This window comes from Marmota marmota, unplaced genomic scaffold (assembly GCF_001458135.2).
Source record: "Marmota marmota marmota unplaced genomic scaffold, marMar, whole genome shotgun sequence".
NCBI classification, from domain to species: Eukaryota; Metazoa; Chordata; class Mammalia; order Rodentia; family Sciuridae; genus Marmota; species Marmota marmota.
Window position 1 is genome coordinate 2,730,094 of NW_025999962.1, and position 8,527 is coordinate 2,738,620.

At 65.7% G+C, this 8,527-nt stretch overlaps 1 protein-coding gene across 1 annotated transcript in view; it reads left to right on the forward strand.

The window, feature by feature from the left end:
* The window catches only part of Wnt7b (Wnt family member 7B), a 39,699-nt gene extending 31,748 nt beyond the window's left edge, over positions 1-7,951 (forward strand). The window contains exons 4-5 of the mRNA XM_048802973.1: positions 2,555-2,641; positions 5,496-7,951. Coding sequence (XP_048658930.1) covers positions 2,555-2,641; positions 5,496-6,019 — 611 coding nt within the window. The 3' untranslated portion in view covers positions 6,020-7,951. The remainder of the gene's footprint in view (positions 1-2,554; positions 2,642-5,495) is intronic.
* The last annotated feature ends 576 nt before the right edge of the window (positions 7,952-8,527 follow it).

The window sequence follows — 8,527 nt, forward strand, 5'->3', positions numbered from 1 at the left end:
GGAGGCCCAGGCCGCAGCCCCGTGTCCCTGCCCTGGTGCTCCTGGTCCCAGAGGCCACCGCAGGCCAGTCAGGGCTTCCTGGAGGAGCCGTGGGCGCAGAAGGGTCCAGCCCCAGGACCGGCAGAGGCTGTGGGGGCTGGAGGAGGCCAGCCTCGGGCGTGGGCGCTGGGGGGAGATGGTGCAGGAGACTGAGATGCACTGGGGGAGAAGGCAGGGCGAGCCGCTGCCACGGCGAGATGAGGGCCCCAGATACGGCCTGGGAGGAGCAGCTGCCGCGGTGGCGGCCCGGCGGCGAGATGGCCCGAGATAGGGTGGCAGCGGGGCGGAACACCCTGCCGGGTCTGGCTTCCCGGCCCCAGGGGCTGCAGCGGCCACAGGGCCTGAGGGGCTTCTGGGGCCCGGTCAGGCAAGAGGAGAGGCCTGGCAAGAACCCCTGCCTCAGGGACCCTGGCTGAGGCCACCGGCTCCCTCCCACGCCGGGCAGGGGGATCCGGGGGCCAGGCTGCCCTCACCCAGGGGCGGTGAGGGGCTCAGGGCAGGGCTGGGGGAGTGCGGTCACCTTGATGGGCCTGCCTGAGCCGCACTTGTGAGGGCTGCAAAGGCTCAGGCTGGGGGGCAGGAGGGCCCAGTGGGCTGGGCTCAAACTCCAGAGGGCCTTGAGCAGGCTGGGCTGGACGGCTAGGTGGGGGGTGGCCATAGCAGGTGGTGCTGGTCGTCGTCACCTGGGTGCGTGGATGGACAGGTGAGGAGGACTGAGGGACCCAGCCTGGCCTCCAGGAGCCTCAGGCAGATGGAATGGGAGGAGGAGGGTGGAGGGAAGACACGGTCATTGGAACTCCTGCCCTGTGTTCTGCAGCAGCTTAGCTTCTACGCCGGGCTTTCTCTCACTGTCCCCCGTTTCACAGATGAGAACAGTAAGGCCTGGAGCAAGCAGCAGAGCTGGCCATGTGGTCCGTGCAGGCTGAGCTCTGGTCACTGCTAGTGGGGACGTGTAAGCAGCAGAGCTGAGGGTGCCGAGGCAGAGGGTCTGCACAGCCCGAGGCCCGGCCTCCACTCACGGGTGATGGGCTGGGGCTGCGAGGAGCCGGGCAGCCTGTGTGGGCTGCCTGGTGGAGGACCCTGATGGCCAGGCTGGGCCTTGACCCCAGACCGTAGCCAGGTGCTAGGGCAGGTGCTAGGGCCAAGGTCACATGTGCTCAGGGTGGACTACCAGGAGGGCCCGGCTGGCCTGGAGCTCCGGGTGTTGGCAGCTTACAGGGGCTGAAAAGGCTCAGGGCTGAGGTGACAGGCAGGACTGGCCTCCCGGAGACGCAGGAGGGGAGAGGCCAAGGAGGCCGGTGGGCCCAGGGCTGTGGGGAGGGAGACTGGTTAAGTCTTGGCACCGAGCTGCCCGGCCAGGGGACAAGGACGGAGGAGGGCACAGTGTGGCGGGGTTCGACCAGGGAGAAGCTGTGTGCTGAGATGGGAACAGACTGTGGGCTTGGTCAGGGACAGGGCGGCCACAAGCAGGTGAGGCTCAGGGACAGGGTGGCCACGGGGGAGGGCTCTAAAAGGTCATTGGCCTGTCCCCTTCTTCTCTGCAGTGCTGAGGACCCAGCCCCAGGCATGCCGGGCAGCGCTGTCCACCCAGCCACATCCCAGCCCAAGTTTTCAGGCCTCCGTGTGTTTATCTCACTGTCGGGGATCAAACAGGCCCGCCACCCCAGAGCTGCAGCCCCAGTCCAAACAGGGGGACAGAACCCAGGGCCTGGCCCACACAGTCTTTCTGCTGAGGCTCCATTTCCCCCTCTGCAAAGGGGTCTCCTCTGCAGCCCTCAGTGACCCGTCTTGTGAGCTGTCTCACACTCACGGGACCGGAGCCGTGGCTCCAGGGTGGCTCTTGAGGGCTGGGGTCCTTCGTCCTCCCAGCAGTGCGGTGCTTACCATGGTGGGCTCCCCCCAGACTCCCCCAAGAGCTGAGTGCAGACCTTCCGGGAGCCCCGGCCCCCCTCCCAGGTCACCCGGGCCTGCCTTGCCGGCATGGCCCAGGACCAGTTGCTGAGCAGGTCCAGCAGGACCAAGGGATTGCTGCAGATACCAGTGGCTGGGCGGCTGTAGCAGCAGGCCGCGCTCTCCTGGTGAATCAGAGTCTGGATCAGTGTGGGCAGGGCTCTGCTCCCTCCAGAGGCTCTGGGAGGCGCCTTCCTGCCTCGTCCTCTGCTGCGGGTTGCTGGGCTCCTGGGCCGCATGGCTCTGGTCTTGGCCTGCCTCCGGGGCCTCTCTGGACAGGCTTCCTTCATCCTGCACAAGGACACTCTCCCTGGATTCCGGGTCCCGTTCCAGGGGACAGCTCCATCCTTGCCTTAATTACACCCACCAAGCCTCAGTTTCCAGCAAGGTCACCATCTGAGGCTCCAGTGGAAGTAAATTGGTGGGGGCCCATCCACCGGCCACTCTGCCCTTCACCCCAGGCTGCGTGGGTCAGGCCGCCATCCGGTGGGCCTGAGGCAGACGGGCTAAGCTGGAGACCCTCACGGGGGCTTCCCCCAGCCCGGCCCTGGCTGCCCTCCCTCAGGCCCCTCCCAGGCTGTGGTGGCCCTCAAGGAGCGGTCCACAGTGCCCGGGCAGAAGGAGCCCCCAGACTGTCCCCTAAAGTCAGCAGGTGTGTGTTCCCTGGGGTCGCCTGGGGCAGGGCAGTGGGGCAGGTGGGGTGGCACCTGGGCGGGTGGGAGGTGGATCTCCCCACTCTCCACAGCGAAGGCAAGTGCAGGTCCACCTGGGCTGGTGGGGCCTCCTCTAGGTGGCCAGATGAGACTGGACGCTACCAGAGAGACCAGCCCTGGGAGCTGGGGGCTGGGACCTCGTTGGCAGGACAGTCTTGGTGCAGCCTTTGTGTGATGGAGTGTCCGGGACCCTGCTGCGGGGAGGGGCGTGTGGCTCCCATTGTACAGATGGATGCCTGAGGGCCACCGAGGAGTGACATGCAGGGCCATTGCCCCTCAGGCCAGCGGGGCCTCCTGTTCTCGGTCCATGCTGTGGTCAGAGAGTGCTCAGGGAGAGGTCAGGCAGTGAAGGGTGTGAGAGGACTATGGCAGTTCCCGGATGGAGGTGATGCACCTCTGTGGCACCAGAGCCCGGCCCTGCAGTGTCCAGACACCAGACTCCCTGGCCTGCTGGCCTGTCCCTGAAGGACTTTGGTTTCCAACCTCAGGGCTCCCCTAGTCTGTTGGAGATGGAGCCCTGCCCCCCAGCATGGCTGCACCCTGATTCTGGACCCCACTCCACAGTGGAGGTGCCAGGCCTGGGGAGAGGGGCTGGATGGGAGGCTCGGCTGCCCGGGCAGGGCCAGCTCCCTGTGCACATGCCAGGTGGTCTCCTGGGTGCAGGGCCGGCTCCCTGTGCATGCCAGGTGGTCTCCTGGGTGCAGGGCTGGTCTCGGGGCCTTGAGGTCCCAGCTGCCGCTCTGACCCCGAGGAGTAGAAGGAAATGGTACTTCTGAAGTCCAGAGAGGCTCTGGCCCCAGGACCTGCCAAGCAAAGACTCGGCTCCTCATTCTGCAAGACGTGCCCAGTTGGCTTCACCTGCTGCTGTCCCCAGCGGGGCTGTCTGGATGTCCCCTGGTGTCAGGAGGGTACAGCCTGGCTGGGGGCTTTGGTGTGGACAGGAGCGAGGGGCTCGCCAGGGGAGGAGGGAGCGAGTTCAGAAGCAGGCAGCAGAGCTGGGCAGGGAGACAGCTGTCCAGCAGCCACAGTGGGACACCAGATGGCAGCCAGGGGTTGACCGCCTGGCCCGCACAGCCCCCAGCCTGGACACCTCCACAACTTGGCCATCGCAGGAGGGTCAGCAGATGGGGTGGGGCAGGCTGCACCTGGCTGGGAACTCTGAGAGGTGCCTGTCTGTCAGCTCTGGGGAGTGCCTGGCCTGAGGGGGTGGCCATTGGCTAGGTCAGACAGGGCTTCCAGGTTTGCAGGAGGCTAATGGACAGGAGGGGAGGGGGCAGAGGAAGCTGCCCCTGGTGACGGGCTGCAGGAGGAGGCCCCGAGAGTGCCTTTCCCCAGGCCACCTCCCCACAGCCCTCTGACCACACCCTCCACCCAGACACCCCTTGTCCTTGTCCCAATTCCACTGCAGATGTCCCCTAAGCCTGATCTCTCCCTCCATGGGACCCTGGGCCCTTCCTCCCTCAGCCCGTTCCTGGTGGGACGTCAGCCTCCCCGACTCCCTCCTGAGACCACCCAGCCTCCACCCAGGACATGGCTCACTCAGAGCAGGGAATGCCCAGAACTCTAGGCCACTGGCCCAGGGCCCACCCCACTCCCACCCGAGCAGTGACCAGCCCATCTCTCCCTCCTGCTCACGGCCAGCCCCTCTCCAGCCCCCCGCTCATCTTGAGCCCTCCTGGAACGCCTCCTCTTTGTCTAAGGAGCTGTCTCTCCTCCTCCATCAGCACCCACTGCGAGGTCACCTCCTCCAGGAAGTCCTCCTAAGCACCGTCACCCGCACAGGGTCAGGTTCTCGAGGGCCCTGGGTCCCTTCAGGTGGCACGTCTGTCTCCCACACCGGGTGCCAGCCCCCAGGTCACCCCGAGGTCCAGAGCTCACACGCCAGGCCGGGGATGGTGCCTGGGCAGGGCCATCTCGAGGACACTTTCTCTGACCCTCGCTCTTTCTCTCACTTACTCGCACATTCGCTCCTTCCTTTGCTGAGGCTTCTTGTTGGGGCAGAGCTGGGCCAGCAGCAGGAGCCCCACCACGGTGGGTCCCAGCCTGGGGCAGGGTGGCCAAGCCCTGGTGCCCTGCTGCCGACGGAGGCCTGCAGACCTGACAGCTGACAGATGGCCCTTCTGCAGCCGCGGGGCGGCTAATGATTCCCCATCTTTAATCAGGCCTGCTGGCAGGGCCCTTTCGATCCGAGTAAATGAGTAGCTGGGGTCAGGGCTGGCTCTGGGAATCGGCCTTCCGGGGCCGCGGAGGGAGGCCCAAGGAAAACATGGGCTGCGCCCGCCAAGGGCCCCGGTGGAGCCAGGAAGAAAGAACAGCCACCAGCCAGGCGGGGGCAGCGGCTTCCCTGCCCCGCCCTGTACTGAGCCCCATGGGCATGCCAGGCTCCCATTAAACAGCATTGACTGTATGCAATGCCCTACAGCAGGCACGAGGGCAGGCACAGATGGACAGGTGGAGGGACCACATTAAGCACCTTCAGCTGCTGGGGCCCTGCACCTGCTGTCTGGCAAGTACCTCAGCTCCCAAGCCTCGGTGTCCTCAGAGCCCTGAAGGTGGCCCAGAATTGAACAAAACACATCTGACGAAGGGACACCAGGCTCTGCTGGCCCCAAAGATTCTCAGGTCGCTTGCAATGTCCTGGGCATTGGGAATATTCTAAGCAGCCTGTTTAGTGGATGAGGAGACTGAGGGTCAGAGAGGTGGAGACACTTGCCCATGGGCCCACAGCAGGAAGTGGAGGAGCTGGCTGCAGGGTCAGGCTGGAGGTGGGGAAGGGGTGATGGGCGGGGTGGGGACCCTGGCCACGCCTCGCTGAGCAGCTGCCGTGTTGCCCGCAGGTCCTGGAGGACCGCATGAAGCTGGAGTGTAAGTGCCACGGGGTGTCGGGCTCGTGCACCACCAAGACCTGCTGGACCACACTGCCCAAGTTCCGCGAGGTGGGGCACCTGCTCAAGGAGAAGTACAACGCGGCCGTGCAGGTGGAGGTGGTGCGGGCCAGCCGCCTGCGGCAGCCCACCTTCCTGCGCATCAAACAGCTGCGGAGCTACCAGAAGCCCATGGAGACAGACCTGGTGTACATCGAGAAGTCACCCAACTACTGCGAAGAGGACGCGGCCACGGGCAGCGTGGGCACGCAGGGCCGCCTGTGCAACCGCACCTCGCTGGGCGCCGACGGCTGCGACACCATGTGCTGTGGGCGCGGCTACAACACGCACCAGTACACCAAGGTGTGGCAGTGCAACTGCAAGTTCCACTGGTGCTGCTTCGTCAAGTGCAGCACCTGCAGCGAGCGCAGCGAGGTCTTCACCTGCAAGTGAGGTCCCCACCCCGCCCGCCGGGCAGCACCCGCCGGGCTCCTGGGCCCCGGGAGCCAGCGAGGCCCTCTCTCTTCCTGGGGAAAGCGAACCTCGAGGACACACGTGGATCTCAGGACAGAGTGACAATGAGACTCTGAGGTGGCCTGCCTGCCGGGTAGCCAAACACCGAGAGGCCACACGGGCCGGTGACGCTCAAAACGGTTCCCTGGCCATGCCCCCAGGGCGGGCAGCAGGCACAGGCATTGACGAGGTTATTTATGTTTTCTTGGCATCAGAAGAGGGTCTCAGCCCCAGCCAGCGGGAGCCGTCCTCACTCCACACCACATGGCCCCCAGTGCCCCTCTGCCCTCTTCCAGCCCCTGGCCGTCAGGCCTTCTGTCCCCGCAGGCCACAGGTGCCAGCGGCTGGCAGGAGGCATGTGGGTCCCAGGGTAGAGCTGGGCAGGGGCTTGGTGGGTCTAGAAGAGGGCCTCAGGAGAGCGTCCCTCCTGTCCTGGAAACCATGTCCAGCAAATCAAAATGTCACCACACTGGCCTCAGGATTGCCACAGCCCTCCACACCCTCACCTGCCAGTCAGACCCTAACCTGTCACCGCCCAAGCTCAGAGCCCTCCCACCTGAGCCACTGGACCCTGAGTCAGCAGGGGCTGGTGGAAGAAGTGGGCATGGCAGATTCTGGCCAGGTGTTTGCCTCCTTGACGGATGGGGATACTGAGGCCCAGAGTGGCCCACGGACTGGCCACACCCTCTGTACCTGATCACTCTCCTGACTAAGTTCCCACCAGCCTCCTCTGGCAATATGCAGGGTGGCATGAGGAGCTGCCTGGAGAGACCTGGGTGTCCCCGCACCCCCCTCCTGGGGCCCTGGGGCTTCCCTGAGCCCCGGCCTGCTGCCTCACCCTGGCTACATGCTGGCATCCAGGGCTTGGGGCTGCCAGCCGCTGTGACCGCTCTACCCCTACCTGGCCCCGTTTCCTCAGCCCCGGTCCCAGGACTTGGGAAGTGCACAGGCTGCCCTGCCTGCTGTCCTGGAGGACTCCTGCTCCCCGGCCCTCCCGAAGGCCAGCTCAGCTCCCTGAAACCCGGAGACGGGCTGCGAGGCTGCCCGAGGATGGAGCTGCAGGCTCAGGGCTGGCGTGTCCCTTCTGGAGTCCCCCCACCCCCATCCCCCTCCCCGAGTTACCAGCGTAGAGAGAGGGACTGGCCAAGGTCAGAGAGACGGCTTGCCTGGCTCTGGTCACTGCCCATTGTCTGCTGCCCAATTGGGCTGTTCTCTGAGCAGAAGCCCTGGGAGACTTGTTCTGGGGCCACCAACGAGCCAAGTGGCCTGGACGTTTGCCTGGGGCTAGTGCCCTGGCTGGGCCCTGGCTCTGCGTGCAGCACGTTCACCCCCAAAACACCAGGACGCTCTGAGCCTCTGGGCTGCTGTGAGCACCAAGCCCCGCGGCCTGCCCCTCGTCCCGATCCTGGACACCACGTGTGCACGGGCCCTGCGTCCTCGGCCACCGGACCTGGTTAACTTATATTGTTATATAGCGTCCAAATGTTTATAGTGTCTTTTAAGTTATTGTGACCTACACTGGGTACTGGAGGTGAGGGGGTGGCTGTGGCCACTGTCCCCTGAGCCAGGCTCCTCCTTCTGCTTGAAATGGACCCTCGGGGCCTCTCATGCCACCGAGGCACTGCACTGTCCCTGGGCCACCAGGCACCCCACTGAGCCCCACCCCCATAGTCTGTCTGCAACAGACCCTTCCCTTGGGGGAGGGAGGGGGCCACTGTGGCCCAGGTGGGGACCCTGGCCACCCTCATGCCGTGCGCAGGGGCAGTGGTGGCCAGGCGTTGCATGTCCTCGAAGCACCCCACTCCTGGTGGGCTACACTGCTGGCCTCCCCCAAAGGGGACCACTTGGCCCCAATAAAAGCTGGAATCAGAAGAGTGAGTGTCTTTGGGGTCCCTGTGTGGCGCCCTACAGCTCCTGCCGGGTGGGGGACCACGTGCCAGCTCCCCAAGGTCGTCCTCATCCTTCTTCCTTCCTCGTCCCCTCTGTGGACTGAGAGGCTCCCGCCTCCTGTCCGCGCACCCCAGGCCCCTGCCCAGGCCCCGGCTGGGACTCTGGCCTCCCAGGGCCACCGGTGGGCTGGACACAGACCCTGAGCCTCTGGGGATGACAGTCCAGGCTCAGGCTGACTCAGGTCGGCACTGTTCTCAGGGGACAGGGCAGTGGCCTCATCCCTGCTGCTGTCCCTTTGATCTGAAGCAGGGTCCAGGCTCGGTGGGCTGTGGGCCTGTCCAGCTGTGCCCGGTGGGTCAAGGCTCAAGTGCTCCAGGGCTCTCCGAGCTCCCAGCAGGCCTGGGAGGACAGCTGAGGTCCCCGGTTCAGCGGCCTGGCTGCCCACAGGCCTCCCTGCCTCTCCCCAGAGGCCAGGCTGTGGTAACCCGGCACTGCCGGCCTGGAATGGCATTCCTGCCCAGGGCCGGAGGCATGCGGCGGGGCCGGTTTGGCCACTGC